An 18,004-nucleotide genomic window follows, 5' to 3' on the forward strand; every position below is an offset into this window, starting at 1 on the left:
CTGGTGGATCAGGCCAATGGCCTATCTAGTCCAGCATTCTGTTCTCACAGTGAGCACCCAGATGTCTGTGAGAAATCAGCAAGCATGACCTGAGCACAAGAGCACTCTTCTCCCTGTGGCTTCCAGCAACTGGTATTCAGAAGCAATACTGCCTCCAACCATGGGTACAGAAGTATTTGATCATTTGCCTTTGTGCTTCCACTGATGTTGCCAAACCCCATTTCCCTGTAAAGAAATTCATGTATATCAATGCAGCCTAGAAAGGCAGAACCAAAAGGCCTGGCCATGCAGCATGATACATACATGATTACCTTGACTGGAGCTGACAGGACGAGGCAGAGAAGGAGAGGGAGGATGTACAGAAAGAGAAGAACAGTTTGATTTTGAACTGGCAGCAGAAAGCTTGGGATCTTCAGGGATCTGAGAAAGAAAAAATGAAGGGCTGGGAACAAAGGCTACAAAGCATCCCTATCTTGAATGAAAACAAAGACAGATTTGTTAGCAAGCAGTAGGGCTGTGATAAATTAGATAATTTTTAAAAACAGCTTCTTTGCCATAATACTGGATGTGGGCAATACTGCATTAACAGCACTTAAGATAAATTTAAAAAGTCAAGTGTATGAACACAAGCAAATTATCCACCTTTCAATGGACTAATTAACTTTAGTACCAGAAGGAAAATGTTAGGAATGTTTTCCCAAGAAACTCCAAAGTAAAACCCAAGAGTGAGAAGAAACCCATCAGTAACTGTTTCTTCCTATGGGCAATATGCAACGTTACTCATACTCAAAGCAGACCTAGTGAAATTCAGGGATGCCAACAAGATTCCCTGTGTATTGAACACTGGATGTGGATTGGGCCCCCTGCATACACACAACATGAATGCAACCTACTGAAAATAACTGCTGCTTATGTGTGTACATATATAAACTTAGCCTATCCTACCTCGCAGGACTATTGCAAAGATAGAAAGGGTTGGGAGGGGAATGTACACAACCATGAGCTCCCGGGAGGAAAAGCAAGATACAAATATGCAAAAAATAAGCAACCAATACTCTAAGCATGTGCAGTTTCAGTCCCCCAAAAAACACAAAACATTTTGAGAACCTTGAGGAACAAAAAAAGTATCCATGTGTGCTAACAGTACAATCCATAGGAATTTTAACTTGCTGAAGCTGTGGAGGTCTGGATGATTTTATAGTTGTGCCTGCAGATTCATTTTGTATATTCTATATTGTTGTTTTATGGTGCTGTATATTAATAAGCAACAGCCCAGCCATAACAAGCAGACCAGTTGTGGCTGCATGGAGGGACAAGGAAAATCAGGAGGCAGGGGGGAAGAGAATGACGACGACGACGTTGCAATATCACAATTTTTTTCCAGTAGAGAGTAGTTTGATGTGGGTTTTATAGTATAACCAAGACCACAGCCTGCTGCACATGGAGGATCAATACTTCTCAGGGTTTAAAATAATATTTACCACTAAGCAGATAATTAAAAAACCTGTGTACTTTACATGTAGACCCCCTAGAGATTTACGTCCCATTGAAATATGTTAAATACCAATTGTTCAATATTTTTATTATTCTTTATTTGTATTTCATTTCCTAACCACCTTCATCTGTATAGATCACAGGGGCACACCTTCATGTGTGTCACTCCCAAGCCAGTCAAAGCTTTATACACCAATGTACGCAACATGGTAGCAAACAGGCAGCAAGTGAAGCTCCCAGAGAACTTGTGTACTATGATTCATCCTTCTAGGAATAGCATGCAGCAAACTTGCTATGGCATTCTGCACCAGTGGCATATTCTGGATCAGATTCTGGGCAGCCCCACTATAATCTAGTTGTGCTAGAAGTTGCAATATTGCATGCTGATCACATTCTATGAAAGTTTCCCATCTCCTCATAGCTGTGCCAGTGGGGCAGGAAACACGCAAGCCCTCAGGGAGTCATTCTCATAACTCTAAACCATGATTTTGCATTATGTCCAAACACTATCAAGGAATGTCAGCGAAGTGAGGGAGAAGATATTGTCTAAATGGAAATTTCAGTATAATGCGCAAAGAAATGTCTTCAAACAGGCCACCACTTCCACATAATTTGATACATCATCTTGCCTCCTTCCTAAAAAAAGTTTAAAAGCATCCTATTGAACAGGTAACATTATCCATCCATATCTCACCTTTTTATCAGAGTTGTTCATTCTGCATTTTGCATCTTTTGCTTTTTGAATAGCCTTCAACACTTCCACAGTGTCAAGTTCTTTTTCAGTGGTCACAGTATAATCCAAACAGACCTGAAAAACCAAGGGACCATCCATAATAAATCTTCTACAATAAAGCAATTTGAATCCCATTAGCTTACCCAGACAATATTAAATCAATGCAAAAGTTAAAACAAAGCCTTTAGAACTCAAGTACATATAGACAGATATCTCAACTTAAGATTGGTGCTTATCGTATGAACTAGTTAAAACTGGCAAAGCAGATTTTAAACACTAGCCCAGTATAGCTAGCCCAGTATTGTCAATCCTGAGTGGTAGCACCTTTTTAAAGTCTCTCGCACAGGTCTCTCCTACCACTGCTACTTGATAGTATAGTTAATTGGAGATACTGGGGATTGAATTTAGAAACTTTTTCATGAAAAGCTTGGACTCTATCACTAAATTTTCATATGTTGTGGGTCCTACTCGTTTTATCAAGAAGTTTTATCATATGTCACACTGCTTCTCAAAAAAACATGCTGCTTTCACACTGTATATTATACAAAAGCAAAATGCCATCAAATGTTAAGTATGAGAACATTTACCTCTGAGGCTCTGTCCCCAAACTGAGCTAGCACTTTGGTCCTGTAATCGGGAATAATACTCAGAGGATTGTTGGATAAGACAACTTTTTCCAAGCACGGAAGACCACCTATATTCTTTATTTCATCAATCTGAAAAGAACAGGAATATAAAATAAATTCTTCCATATATTATTTTCTGATTGCTCTCTTTATAGTGATAGGTTGCAGATTGTAACTCTAAAACAGTTTATTAAAAATCCTATTCTGTGACAATAATAAATTAGAAGATATTTGCTGGTTCTGCACCAAAAGAGTGCAGATTTATGACTATGAGGGGCTAGGGAGACTGGAGGAATGGGTAGAAACAGGACTGAAGATTCCATCCAAACAAAATGAGCTTTTTACAAAAGGAAGGAAGGAAGGGCATACATTTCAATAACACACAATAATAAAGAAATAAATAAAGTGAGACAATACAACTCAAGTAAAATTAAAATTAAACATACTGTGCACACAAAAGCTAATTTGGGTAGTTTCATTCAAAATCCCAGAAAATAGTTGCTTATTGGGGATAGTAACATCCCACCCATAAATTTTCCTTATTTTATTTTATTACATAATACAAATGTTTAAAAGATACAGAAAACAAACAATGGCTTGTCTGTTTGACATCATGTGGTCCACAAATGAGTGGAGAAATTGCCATTGCAGAGAGATATAATCTGAGCTTTTTAGTAAACGGAAGCTACACAATAAGGTTAGAAATTTGCTCTCTTATTTAGAAAGGGGAAATAAAGATGCTCAGGATTCCATGGAGATGAACAGGAATCAGATTGCATGATTTGCAGTATGAGACCATGCTGATTTCTAGACCCCCAAAATAGTTACACATATTGTTTAACACTACTTTTTTCACTCAGTAAGACTTCTGAGTAAACATGTATATGATTGTGCTGCATAATACCTGGTCCACTTTGTTGTTGCTAAGATCCAGGTTGACTAAAGAATAGAGTTTGTTGAGGCCATTAAGTCTTTCCAGATGATTCCCTGCTAAGTTCAGTGTTTTGATATTCCCAATTTTGGTATGAATACCTTCTAATGTTGCAAGTTTATTGTAGGATAGATCCAGATGAATGAGGTTGTACAGATGCTACAACAGAAAACAAGCAGATTACATGTTAATTTAATAGCATTTGTGCCATAAATTGACACCCCGAGGCTTTATAAAGTTGGTATTTATACACAGCAATTAAAGCGGTAATTCTATACAATTAACTTAATGGGCCTTATTTCTGAGCAGACATGCATACAATTGCAATGCTCACTTCCAAAATTGCACTGAAGACAGACTTACCAAGAGAAAGGTAATCAAGCAGGTTCAATATCAAATCATAAGCAAACATTTAAGGAACTAAACAAAAATACACACTATAATATTACCAAAGATGTCAAAGCTAACCTGTAAGTTTTCCACTAGTGGTACATCGTTGTGGCTTAAATCAAGAAATTCTATCTTCGGCATAAGTTTCTAAAACAGAAGAGTAAGGAAGAGTAACCTTTCAGTGTGAATACTGAACACGGTTTAGAATCAGAACAATAGCATGATTAGTGCTATGTTCCCAAAGGAATTTAGGAGTTCAATTTCTCAAGCAGAGCTCGAAGGCCACAAGCCAAACCTCTTTTGAAAGTAAGGGAAATTTCAAAACCAGTTTGCAACATAGCATAGCTCTCTGCAGTTCAACAGGGAAAGTACAATTAGGCATGATCTTTGGCAAAGGTGTTCAGAAGCCTTGATCATTTTATAGCATACTATGAAACGACCAAGGCTTTTGGGCATCCCTGACAACGTTCAAGAGCCTTGATCATTTCACAATATGCTAGCATCAGTAAGTAAAACACATGTATCACTCACTTCCTTTTAAAATTTGTCTGAATGCATTTTTAAAAATATGGTCTTACCACAGATTCATCAATTCGAGCTATGCTGTTGTGACTCATATCTAAGGTTGTTAAAGTTCTCCATGTTGGAATAACTGCGGTCACGGGACAAGTGGAAGGTGCACCCTCTGGCTCCCACTGGTCAAATTCATAGGCCTCAGGAACTAGGACCTCCTGTTCAAAACACAGAGGAGAACACTGAATGAAATTATTTTTATTTCCACTTTTTTCCCTCCCCCAAAGAAGTTTTAGCCTTGTAAACCATTTCCCCTCAAGAAGTATTATGTGCAGAGATAAATTAAGCCTACATTTTAAAAGTCTAAGTTGTAAGATATTTCACCCAGAGTATTGTATGCAGTCACACTGCATCACACTGATTTTGGAGGGGTTACAAGTATAAATGCTTAGGGCTGAGCTGTAAAACCATCTCAATAAGACATCTCACAAAAACATGCTTACATTCATACATTCAAATTCTGAATATAACTTTGTTACTTTGTGAACAGGCAAAAGCTGTAAACAACCGCCACAATATAACTGCAAATGGTTAATGTTTCAGTCTTACCATCATGGATGTTGCTGAGAACTGAACACTCAGTGTAGCCAAAGTGTGCTTTGAGGAGGTCAGCCCTTTAATAACCTTTGCGCCACAGTGATTTATCTGTTGTTGTTTTTATCAAAAAGGGAATATAAAGCAAAATGAAGATCATCAGAGAAAAGAAAAATTCCATTTTTTATTACTGTACTACTACAACTACTCCTTTAGTTCTAGCACACCCAGTATCAATCTATCACGTTGGGCTAAAATCAGCACCACAACATATAAACAATAAAAACTGCATTACTCCATAAAAATTATAACCCAATACTACAAAATCCAATATTCAACAGCAAACATCAACATAAGCAGCTAAAGCACTGAAATGAAGTTAATATAGTCCAGGTGTTTGTGTAAATAGCTGGGTCTGTGATGAAAATCTCAGCCAACAAGGACTGAAACTGATCCCAATTAACCTAAATTGACCGCACACTGGACACCGTACCACACACTGCTTCAAATGCAGCATCATAGTCCAAGCAGATATGAGCAACTTTTTTCTCTAAGTGCAGGTGGTCAAAAATTCCACTTCACTTCTAAGCCTGATCTCAATAAGCTCTTTATCACTTGGAACAACTTTGCTAGATGACATCTGAAATGCTGCAATGGAGAAAGCAAAATAAGATTTTATTTGCCTCTCAACAACGTGTTTGGTTGGATATTCACTATGTGACTTGTGCTCCCTGCACTCCAGCTGCTGTCTGGCCTTCTGAAAATTAAGGAGGCTTACGGGCTCCATAGCACTGAGAGTGAGTAGGCCAATAAACCCCTCCATATCCAGGTTAATATTCAAGTAAGCAACTCTATCAGTTTTCAGGACAATTAATGAAGGTTTTGCAATATTTCAAAGCTGGGACCAAAAAACTCGGACATATATTGCATGCACAAAGGCCCAGTTTTGGTCCTTGGCTTCACCAAACTCTTTTTCAACTATACCTGTATCTGATGAAGAGATTTAAATATTGATAGGTCAAAAGGCAAAAGATGTTCCTGAATGTTACTGGTTCCCAAAGGTCCACTTGTGCCTGTTATCTAAAGACAAAAATTAAGATATTGCTAAATTAAGTACAAATTATGATGAATAATCCACAAGTGTTTACTGGCAAAAATAAAAAAGCGAATTTTACTGTTCCCAGGACCTATATTCAATGTAATATCATGTGACAACCATCTAAAGATGCAGCACACATATGCAGCTAAAACAACACTGCCACCTTGTGATTATATTTTGTACCATATGGTGTTTGAGTTAAAAGACTCTTCTTCATGGGCAAACAGACTCAGCATTTTTAAGGAGTAGATAAAACAATATCCTGTGCTGGCCAATACAATCACTCAAAATATATTGGATCTTCATATATTTTTCTTTGAGGACTCTTTTCCATTCCTGGTGTTAAAATGTTTATATTAGAACATATTTACCTGCAGATACCAAGAGAAAAACTGGGCAAATATATCAAAGTGACAGTTATTTGGTTTGCACACAATTAATCATTTAATGAATGGGCAAAATATAATATCATCTGAAGTAGTTGCAGAAGTCATGGTAAGACCACCAATATTTCAATATCCCCAGGTGCTCCTGTCCCTGCATAGGAAATATAGTGAATCAAGGGAAGGTAACTGCAGTGAGGCACTGATCAACGGCCAGACAGGAGTACTATGCATTTTGATACCAGAGTTTAAGAGATCTATCATGTACTTTTACAAGGAAATAATGGGCAAGATATGCAGGGCAAGAATTGGACATTAGGAAATGGCAATGGATTTGTATTAAGGAACTATTAAGTTTGATGCTTTTAATATACTACTTTGTAAACTACTTTGTGGTTTGTTTTTACAATCAAGCAGTATATAAATTTTATGAAAGAAATAGTAAATGTACTATCAACACACTTAAAAGATAAGTATTTTAAAACTCAGAACCAATGGAATTTGACACCATATAGATTGAGCCAGATTTGTCTGTCAGCATGAATAAATTGTTGGGACATATAAAGCAGCATGGGCAAACTTTCTAAACATATTTTGGGACTGTCCTATAATCCAGATTATTTGAATTACAATCTGGAGCCTAGACAGGGAAATGATATGTATTACCATTAGAACCAAAGCTGTTACATTTACCTTTAAATATTTGAGTCTACACGTGAAATCCAGAATGTGACCAAGATCAGTTTTGGCATCTCCATTTGCACATGTTGGCTTTCCCCGACGAAGTTGTTGAGTAATAGCATATAACTGCAAGGGTCTGATATTAAAGACCTCACCAGCCATAAGTAACTGCTCTCCTGAGAAACAAAAATAAAGAGATTTGGCAAACATTCACCAATATTACTGGGAGAACAATAAAACAGAAATGCTACAATTTCCCTTATAGATGATTGCAATCTTCTAAGTCTTTTTCCATTTCTGACCAGAATTTGCGAAGTTTAACTGGGATTTCTATATATCATAATAGTACCAAGCTGAGCACCCACTGCATATGTAAGCACTTAGAAAAAGTTGAAAAAGCTTTTTAAAACATCTAATTTATTTTATTTTAGCTGTGTTTAAAGCTGTCCAGGGTCCCCCAGGAGCAGATTCTGAGGGTTATCTTGGGGCTGCAGAGAAGAGGAGAGGAAGGTAAAGTCTCATTGAGCAAGTGCAAGTCTGCTAAAGCAACACTGGATTTTGCTGTATATCCCTTACTTTTGGCAAGAGACCCATCTCTGCCAACCAATATAAGATGTGATGTGACACACCACTGTAGAAAAATAATCACTTAACACACATAAAGTTACTGAGGAAGACAGTTATTATATGTGCTTGATGGCATGTTACATACAAACATGCACATCTGCTTTTGCTATCTTCAAATCTAAGAGCACAGTTCTATATATGTCAGTTCCGATGACAGCCACAATGATTTCAATAGATTCACTCCCAGGTATGTCCCTAAATTAGCTATAGAGAAACAGCACACATGCCAAATATTATGTCGTGTTTAGAGGAATTACAGTCTTTTCAGCACCAGTGAAAGATTACTTATTCACTCAAGCCTTTTAAATAACTTGTGTTTTTATAACCTGGGCTTTTCAATTTTATGATTAGTTTTTTATTGTATGCATGCCAAAAATGAACATTTATTTATGCTGCTCTTGCTGCTTTGCATTTTTAATACCATATTATATTTTGTGAGTGATCCAGTGAATATGTGTTACTGGGTGGTCATAAAAAATAAAAAATAAATAAAAAATACCTTTGTGAAAGAGTTCTTCAGCCAATGCAGCTGTGATCCCATTGATTTCCTATAAAGAACAAGCAAATGGAAGAAAAATCAAAAACTTTTCTGCTTGAACATTTAAAAAAAAAACATAAAACAAGATTCAATATATCTTAAAAAATAATACAGAATTAAAATAATCCAAACATTGAGTGATGTTCAGTGCTGGCTATACTCAGGAAATTAAGTCAATTAACTGAGAGGCTATCTTATCCCTTATATACCCAGTAGATCACAGCACTTTGCAGAAGACATTAGTTCAACTCATTAGCTGCTCGGCCAATAAGGGAGAAAAAGTGTTTGAAATTATTCCCCACTGGAGATGAAGGCTGTGTGTTCATTTTTCTTTTTTTTTTAAAAAAAAACCTGTTTTAATGAACTAAGCTACTGCTGGAAAAAAGATCCACAAGACAGGGAAGAATCTATTTCCTTTTACTGCAGTTCTAATTGCACAAGTTACAACCACCTCATTTCCTCAATGGTACAATAATTAAAACTGCTGTATCAGATGCAGATGGTGTGTATCAATGAACAACTTGAGAGAGGAAGCTTTTTCAAAATAGGAAGATTGCTTTTGGTAATCTTCCTATTAAAGAAGAAATCCGTAAAGAAGAAAAGAAAGGGAAATACGTAAGGAATGACATTTGTTTCCCTGTGACACTATCCTGCTAATCAGTCAATATTTGGAGCTAAATGCAATTGAGAAAATTCAGCAAGAATGAACTATAAATGCATAATCAGAAAATGCTATATGAAATCATTTAACATCAAAATATGCATCTAATATATAAATGGCAATGAAATGTAATCATTTAGCACCTGTGCATTAGTCTTTGATGGAACATACTCTGGTCACAGTTCAAATAATATGTAAAAGGGGTTTAAAAAACCCAACGAATTCTTCTGCTGCAAGATTTTTTTAAAAAAGGATGACTACAAATACAGAAGAGAAAGTGTGCTGAGAGGTTTTCTGAAACTCAAACTATGAAAAGCAATAGATGAAAGGCACAAAACCCCTAAATTCACACTGGTCATTTCAAGGCATATTTCTGAGAACACAAGTTGTCAACATAGTGGACTACAATTCTCATCAGCCCCATGCCATTTAAGATAAGAAATTTAAAATAAGAACTGAACTCAGAATATTTGACAATAAACCATATAAACCATAGTGAAGAATGGCAGAATGCAACTTACATATAAGTGAAAATGTAAGAACTGGGACAATACTTTGGGTGCAGCCAAGGGAAATGTAAGAAGGAGAGTTTGTAGATAGACTTCCAACTCTTTTTGTCTTTTTTCTACCAAACTTTTGGAATTCTTGCCAATAATCTTCTTAGGAGGTAACAGATTCTTATCTATTCTCTTTTCTGAAACAAGCTGTAAGACAAAGAGTTAAGATTGTTCCTAAATGAATCAGAGTTTTCAGAAATTAGCATTTACTGCTTACACTAAAAATTAGGGCCAAATTGAAATAAAATATTTATTTTGTCAGTAATTACCAATGTAGTTTTTGAAAAATCAGGGTAATATAAAGTGAGATCTTTTTAAAACCTTTTACATTCTGCTTTGCATGCCTAAAACCTTCCAAACCAGTTTTTTTAAAATGGGGGGGGGGACGGGACGGGGGACTAAGGTCTCAAAAAGATTTGTACAATACAAACAGCAACAACAAAAATCAAACAGACAAACTTCCTTAAAGGTCTTGCAGAATAACCGAGATAGTGCCAGGAGAGCAGGTTCTTAATATTGATGAAATGAATAACACTGGCTTGGATCCAGAGATACTGTGCAGTTGTGAAATAGCACTTCATTTGGGTAAAACTGCTTTGCTGACCCAACTTCCTGTCCTACTGCATCTGATCCTATGCTATGCCAGAAGATCTGCTGATCTTCAGGAATGGTCTTTGGGGAGAGGAGGGCAAGTCAGAAAAGCTTCACTGCATGAGCAGAGTTCCACTCCAACCTAATTTTTAACATAATGAAGTGAATGCCTTTCTCTTTGGGGGGCGGGGGAGAGGTTATAGTCTACATTATGGTTCAACAATTCTGAACTTTAAAGTCAGCAAATGTTCTTCATTAATGAGCTCAGGAACCAAATGATGACATATTACCACTCACAAGGCTCAAACACCACTAAGAATAGGAAACTAGCAGGTACCAGAAATTAAGTAATGACCAGGTTCCTACTATGGCCATGTAAATAAATGAACTTGGGTTTTCATAAGCAGATCAGTTACTTTCCATAAGCAATGGTTAAAAAAACCAAGCAGATTTTACCTAATATAATTTGCTCTCAGTGCAATCCCATACATTTCTACTCATAAGTAAGCCCTACTGTGTTCGATAAATTTGCTCATGTGTAGATAACAGCTTACTGGCCCTTTAAATGTTAACAATGCCTTGAATCCTATGATTGGTACTCTCTTTCCTTTTGTCTTCTCTTCTCTTCTCTTTTCAGCAACAGCTCTCACTCAATTGTGTGTGTGTAGGGGTCTGGATTCTGACTGCCGCATAGCAAGGAGGGAGGTTTTAGCTGTTTCTGTGTGAAATTTTCATCAACGAAAATCGGGTGTAAGATTCTTGCATTGCTGGGAGTTCAAGTAGATGGTCTCATCCAACTCTAGCATTCTGTCACAAAGCCATATGCTGGGGAGAGGGGAACTCCCTCCCTCTCATGGGGCGAGCTCCCATATGGCTTTCCTTTCTTTTTAAAGAGAACCTCAAGGTGGGGTATCTTTTCTTTCTGTGTTTTCACTGCTTTTAATTATTTTATATATAAAATGTATTGAGACACCGGGTTACTGTTAATAAAACAGTAACAGAGTCATTACAACAAACATTTTAAATATGAGGATATTTACCTTTTCATGAAGTTCATGGAAGTCACTGTATCGATGTTTGACCACCCACTGATGGTTGCCAATGCTCACTTGAATGATGTACACCTAAATAAAATACAACTCTTAGCTGATCAAGGAACCTAAGATGGCCAATGTTTACACATTCAGAGTCACAAAATCCCTCCAGTGTTTGTGTAACATTAAATAAAGGCTGCCACTTAAGTTCTGAGCTTCTGCACATCCCGAGAATACCTAAACCTGTGCCAAGTACAGCATACTGACACAAGTACCAGTTATTGGTTTAATTTGAAGAACACACACACATCTTCCTTCAGCAAAAACGATATCCTATATCAAGCAAGTCATTGTGATTTGCCAACAAGAAACCAGCACAGTTATGAATCGCAATGCTTCCATCACATTTATGCTGTGCTCCCTGATAAGCTGGGCATAATACTGAAAGGACAAGTAAGGCAAGAGGAGCAGACAGAAATAACTGAACAGAGGTAACTGCGAGAAGCAGACCTCCCTCTCCTCAAAGCCCTTCTTGCACCAAAAGCATTTACCCAGTGACAGCCTATTGATATTCTTCAGCCACTAGGAAGTGTCATGAGATACTCTGGGATCTGTATTGCTTCCTATCGAAAACAAGGCCAAGACTGTATTTGGTGGTAGTGACTGAGCTTAGATTTGAGAGATAATGATAAAAACGTTTATCCAAAAAACATATAAAACTTCACATAGTATTACAGCTTTACACATAGTATTACAGCTTTGCCAGCATAGTGGAGAGATATTTGCATTGATTTTGGAAAGGCACACTAGAGTCCAATACCATCTAAGTATTGTTTTTAGAGTGGATTCTTGAATCCTAGAAGTTATAGTTTTTAATGGAGCATTTACCCATATTTGATTCCATTTATGTTCATGAATCTGACATTTAAAGTCATCCTCCCAAGATATGCTAAGATCCTGGGGAGGAGCCCATAGCCGGCCTTATTAATAACTGTAAATATTGGATACCTTTAGAATTCAGATATATTGTACATATTTGTCTGTAAGGCAGACAGCTGGGTGGTCCAATATAGGAATTAAAGGGGATGTAGATGGAGCTAAGTGTGAGACCATCCCTTCCATACCCTAAAAGTCAATTGAAAAAAGGGATTGTGTATTTTCCCAATACACACTCAATAAGGATTTTTTAAAAGGCAGAGCATTAACTGAAGGGGTGGTGCAGAATAATTCCTTTTGAACCCACAAGATCTCCAGCAAATCAGTAATAATATGCATTATTTGTGCAAGTTGAAAGGCATCATAATATAATTTAAGATAAGGCACTCCCAATCCTCTTTTGTCTCTAGGATGATACAAAATTTGGAAGGTTGTTCTACTACTAAGTACTGTATTAATAACAGAGGTTACTGATAATTACTTATTCAGTATTTTAATGAAGTAGGATTTTAGGCTTTGTATTCTGTGACCTAACATACAGAGTTTTGGAGCAATACTTTCTCTCTCATCACATCTCTCTTTCCCAAAATTTATATGGATGCTACTCTATTAGAAGAAGCAATACCGGGTGTTTTTCTAGGAGCATGATATTTAAAGCAGCCATTTTGGTCATAGCTTAACATTCTGGCTTGTTGGGAAGTCATTAATTATCATTTCTCAAGTTGTATGTTATGGGAAGGTATAGTTAAGTGGACACTTCCTGCTTTGTTCACAGGAAGGCAAGGCAAAGGAGCAGCATTTAAGTTCATCAGGTTTGGTCACAGTACGGCTTAAGCAGTCAAGATACGATTGTTTGAATGCAGCCTGTATACTTCATTTCAATTATAGTATAATCATATAATCATGCATTAGTCCCTGCATTAGCAACTAAGGAAGAAGGTTGTGAATCACTAATTCTGAAATGATAACCAGATCTATGATTAGCATTTCCTCTACATTAGTATTTTTAATACTGCATGTTACAAACAAGGCACTACAATAGTGCTTTAAAATTGCTTCATTTTCAAATCTCATGCATAACTAAGCATATACTCAGGGTTGTCTCTATCTCATTCACAGCTTGTCCTATTTTAATATAGGAAATTGATTGGGGGGGCAGATTAACATACCATTATGTTGTACTATGTTGATAACATAATTCTATTACTAAAAGAGACTACCTGATTTTCAACAATTTTCAGTTCTCACAGGCACACAAGGCTGCAGCGTAAAACCCTGTTGCATGAGTAGACGTCCACTCGTGCAAAGTCTATAATTCAAATTATCTCCCTCTGATCACACTAACTAAAACACTTAGTAAATAAAAGTCATTAAGGTGTATATCATAAAATAATAATAATAATAATAATGCTCAGTTCTCAAACATTTTATCATAAAACAAGGGAGTTTTAAAAGCAAAAGTTAGAAAAGTAACAGGATACTGTTTGATATATCTACAGTATTCCCTATTTTAAAAAACTCAGTCCAAAGTACAAATATTTTTTTCCTGCCAACACATGCAAATAATTTAACTGACATGAGACATCATTAATGGCATTTTAACCACATCACTGTCAGAAATCTGTTGGTCTTGGCATTAGTTAGGTGGTTACCTTTATACTCTTAGGCTGGAATCCAATGCATCTTTATCTAGAAGCATGCCTCACTCAACACAGACTTATGTCTAAGGAAACATGTAGGGGACTTAATGTTAAATTAGATTAGATTAATAAATACTGTTTAAAATACTTCACTGATATAGAGAATAGAAAAGAGTATGTACTCTTGTATTCTGAATGTTGATGAATACATGCCTATTTCTAGAATGAGTCTCCACTACCTGAAATCAATTATTTTCACTGCTTATTTCTATGGAACAATACAAATGAAATAATATGGAGCAACCTAGCTGCGATAGTGGCTGCAATCTACAGAGGCTCCATGTGCATTTGGAGGAGGGGGAACCAGGCACACAGCAGGAGGTTTCTTTGAAGTTCTCACTGCAGCAGCTCTGGCTGTTGAGGCAGCAAGCTGTTTTGCAAATTGAACCATGGCAGTAGGAGCTGCTGCAGCAAATACTTCAAAGGAAGCTCAGGCTGTGCATTCAGTTCTTCTCTGTGCACACACTTTTCTGGATTGTGTCTCTAGAATCACAATAATCAGCATGTATTTACACACAAGAGAAGACAGGGTTGTTTTTACATTTCTCACAGCACAACCCTTTTGTAAATGAAGCTTCAAAGCCTGTACACTTCATCATCAATGTCACTTATCTTGCTATTGCTTTGTATTATCTAGTAGTAATCGAAAGATCTGCAGTTACAAAGGGCAATGTTATTACCCAAGTTGATAGGTAAGCTATGTGTTTTGAGCTTGCAGATTTCATTAGGGGCACTAAATACAAAGTAGAGTATATACAAAATCTCTCATAAAAAACAATTTTGCACATTTTCATTTCAGATTGGCTCTTAAAAAGGAAGCTTGGAAAAGGGAATCTTTGCACTGTCTCGTCTGCAGCCCATCAAAAGCCGCTCCTGAGGATGAAGGAAGTCTCCAGAATGGGATGGGGCAGAAACAGGGGCTGCAGGGGAAATTACTTTGTCCCCTTACTAAGGCATTGTATCTCCCTTTGATTTCAGGCAGCCTCCCACACCTTCAGGAGCAGCTTTTCAAGGGGTGCAGGAAGCTGTCATGGGGAGATAAGGGTGGGAAAGTCTTCTAAGGGCTTCTTGCTGTTCATAATTCTGAGAAACAAAGAAAAAATACAGGCAGAACCGTGGGCACAATCCAGTCAAAGTTGGGAAGGGGGAGGGGAAGGGGGAATCACTTCATCTGAAATAAGTGCAACTCAAATGTGTTTACCTTCAGCTGTTTAAAAATTCTTAATTTTATTAAGTCCCCCCATGTAACATAACTTAAAAATACATTTTTAATGAGTGCAACCTAATTCCTATGAAGAGATATTAGTGAGTTGTTCAATAAATGGTGAGAATGTGTATTGCCAAGTAGGCTGATGGGAACATATATTTGCATAATATAAATGGGGTTTTGGCTATCCCCAATTGCGCCAAAGCATGGAGAATGTGTCCCTGACTTCCCATAGGGAGGAATGCCAGGCGACCAGGAGGACTTTTGGAACTGCCCTTTTTTTGGGCCCACAGTGTTGGACAGTGGCGTAGCAGGGGGGAGAGGCACCAGGGCAATTGCCCTGGGTTCAAAAATTTATAGGGATGTGCTTCTGAGCACATGCAAAATACTCCTTCCCTCTGAGGCTGCAGCTGCAGCTTCTGCCCTGACCAAAGGCACTCCCTGCCCCAGCTGCCCGCTTCACCTGAGCAGGACACGAAACAGGAGCTAGGATAGGACAGGCCCTTGTATTCCTCAGCTGTGTGGCGTCTCCTGATGGTGGGAGAGGTGGATGGACGGCGAGACTTGAGGCAGTGGCAATGCCCCAACCTGCGAAGGTGTGCACATATATCCTGCAGTGCTCCATCTGGCAGCAGCAGCAACACTGCATGGAGGCACTGCGATGGCCAACAACTCTGTCCTGCCCACCGCTGACTTCCTCTGCCCATTGCCCTGAGCCTCGGCAGAGATGCTCCCACCCATTTCAGCCTGCCCTGCAGCAGGGAGGGTCATGTGCCCACTCAACAACAGCCCCGACAGCGCGGCACTCTCTGTTGCCACGCACTGTTCTTCGAAACCAAATCCACCGCCACCTTTTTCTCCAAGCGTGGAGAAAGGTGCGCAAAAGGGAAGGAGCCACAGAGGTTGTGCAGAGTGCAAGCCAATGATGGCAAAGGTTTGCACCATCGGAGTGCTCCCATCCCATCAGAAGGGTTACTCTGTGCTCACCATAAACTGAGATGTCAGTGGTTGGTTCCAGATGGTCCCAGTCCCTGAAGAGCAGACTCTCGCATGGTGGGCTCCTCAAACTTTTCCTTGACTGTGATATATGATTGCTTCTTCCTAGAGGTTAGGGGGCTCAATACTTGCCTTGCCCTGGGCACTGGCAAACCACGCTAAGCCACTGCAGTTGGAGGAGCTGACTTCTTGGATGTCAAAGAAGTAGATCTGACAAGGGGCCATGGGGCTGCACCCTTACTAAACTGTGTTACTAGGCATGAAAGTAGATCTGAGAGAGGGTAGGGATTGATGTAATGGGTGCCAGACACTGCTGACTCTTAAGCAGGGAAAAGTATAGCTTACTTTGCTTACTTATATAGTTATGCAAGGATATTCATTGGTCGCTCTCACAAATAAAAATGCTTTTCCCCGTAGCCAAGTCTAGTACCTTTCTCATCATCATGTTACCTGGGACACTGCAAGTCCATTACAGTCATACCTCATGTTGTGCTTGCTTCAGGTTGAGCTTTTTCAGGTTGCGTCCCGCGGTGACACGGAAGTACCAGGAAGGATTACTTTGGCGTTTTGCTGCTCGTGCATGCGCAGACGCTCAAAATGAAATCACGTGCATGCGCATCACATTGCGACCAGCGCACACGCGGGTTGCGTTCTGCTCAGGTTGTGAACGGGGCTCTGGAACGGATCCCGTCCGCAACCAGAGGTACCACTGTATCTTACAAAAGTGGAGAGCTGCCACACAGTTACTATTTTTTTAGAGGGCGATCTTATTATCAGAGTGAAATTTTTAGAGGGGCAGGCGTTCAAGTCTATAGCAGCAGCAGCAACAACAACAACAACAAAACCCAAAAGGAATCTTGAAAGGCTAATCAGTTTATTATGGCATATGCTCTTTTGGACTACAGTCTACTTCATCAGCAAACATATTTCCTGTCTTGTTATTATCATGAGGTTGCTGTGGTAGGCGACCTACCAGTCTCTCTTCGTTTTACATTGGGTAGAACCAGCAAATAAAAGTATTCACTAACAAAACAAGGCACAAGCCAAAATTAGCACTGTGAGGGGGACTGTTTGCCTAATTTTGGCTAGATTAGTCACTATAATATCATTATCTGCTCTGCACACAGATCAAAAGAATTACATTTTGAAAGTACTTTATCTAGACTGCTTTCTCTCCCTTCTCTCTTATTTTAGCTAGCCCATGTACTCAAGGAGGAAAATATTTTCAAAACTCTCACACTGCAGTTCTATCTCTGCCAAGTATCTCACATTATGTAAATCATTTCCATTATACCCTGATTTTTTTACACTTTACGTATTAAAAATGCAATCAATAAGGCATGCATCTATGCAGCATTAGAAATGGGACATACCGGTATATATCACTTTTAAACCAATGTGGTGCCAAGTATTCTCACCCTTTCATATTATTAAAATAGGCATAAACAGGTTTAGAAATCTGTTTTCACACTACAAAATTCATTGATGAGAATGGCTCAGAGTTCATCTAAGAGAATGGCTTAGCTAAAACAAAACTAGGAGGCACACCCATTTTCATTTATGTAACCAAGTACTGTAGTTTGAGATGTTTCAATGGTAAGATTCTGGGTTGGCTTCTAAAGCTGGTAGGTAACTGCAATGTACTTAGCACATGGACAACTCTGTATAAAAAGTTCATTGGTATTGATAAGAGCATTACTACAACTACTGTAA

General features: G+C 38.3%; 1 protein-coding gene across 1 annotated transcript in view; it reads right to left on the reverse strand.

Annotated features, from left to right (window-relative positions):
* NISCH (nischarin) overlaps positions 1-18,004 on the reverse strand; it is a 33,118-nt gene that overhangs the window by 13,687 nt on the left and 1,427 nt on the right. The window contains exons 2-13 of the mRNA XM_083429337.1: positions 11,459-11,542; positions 9,792-9,974; positions 8,571-8,619; positions 7,457-7,620; positions 6,266-6,361; positions 5,297-5,392; positions 4,753-4,905; positions 4,253-4,321; positions 3,758-3,943; positions 2,815-2,943; positions 2,189-2,302; positions 312-420 (exon numbers count right to left, since the gene is read on the reverse strand). Coding sequence (XP_083285463.1) covers positions 312-420; positions 2,189-2,302; positions 2,815-2,943; positions 3,758-3,943; positions 4,253-4,321; positions 4,753-4,905; positions 5,297-5,392; positions 6,266-6,361; positions 7,457-7,620; positions 8,571-8,619; positions 9,792-9,974; positions 11,459-11,542 — 1,432 coding nt within the window. The remainder of the gene's footprint in view (positions 1-311; positions 421-2,188; positions 2,303-2,814; positions 2,944-3,757; positions 3,944-4,252; positions 4,322-4,752; positions 4,906-5,296; positions 5,393-6,265; positions 6,362-7,456; positions 7,621-8,570; positions 8,620-9,791; positions 9,975-11,458; positions 11,543-18,004) is intronic.

Source organism: Podarcis tiliguerta, assembly GCF_965153285.1.
Source record: "Podarcis tiliguerta genome assembly, chromosome: 2".
NCBI lineage: Eukaryota > Metazoa > Chordata > Lepidosauria > Squamata > Lacertidae > Podarcis > Podarcis tiliguerta.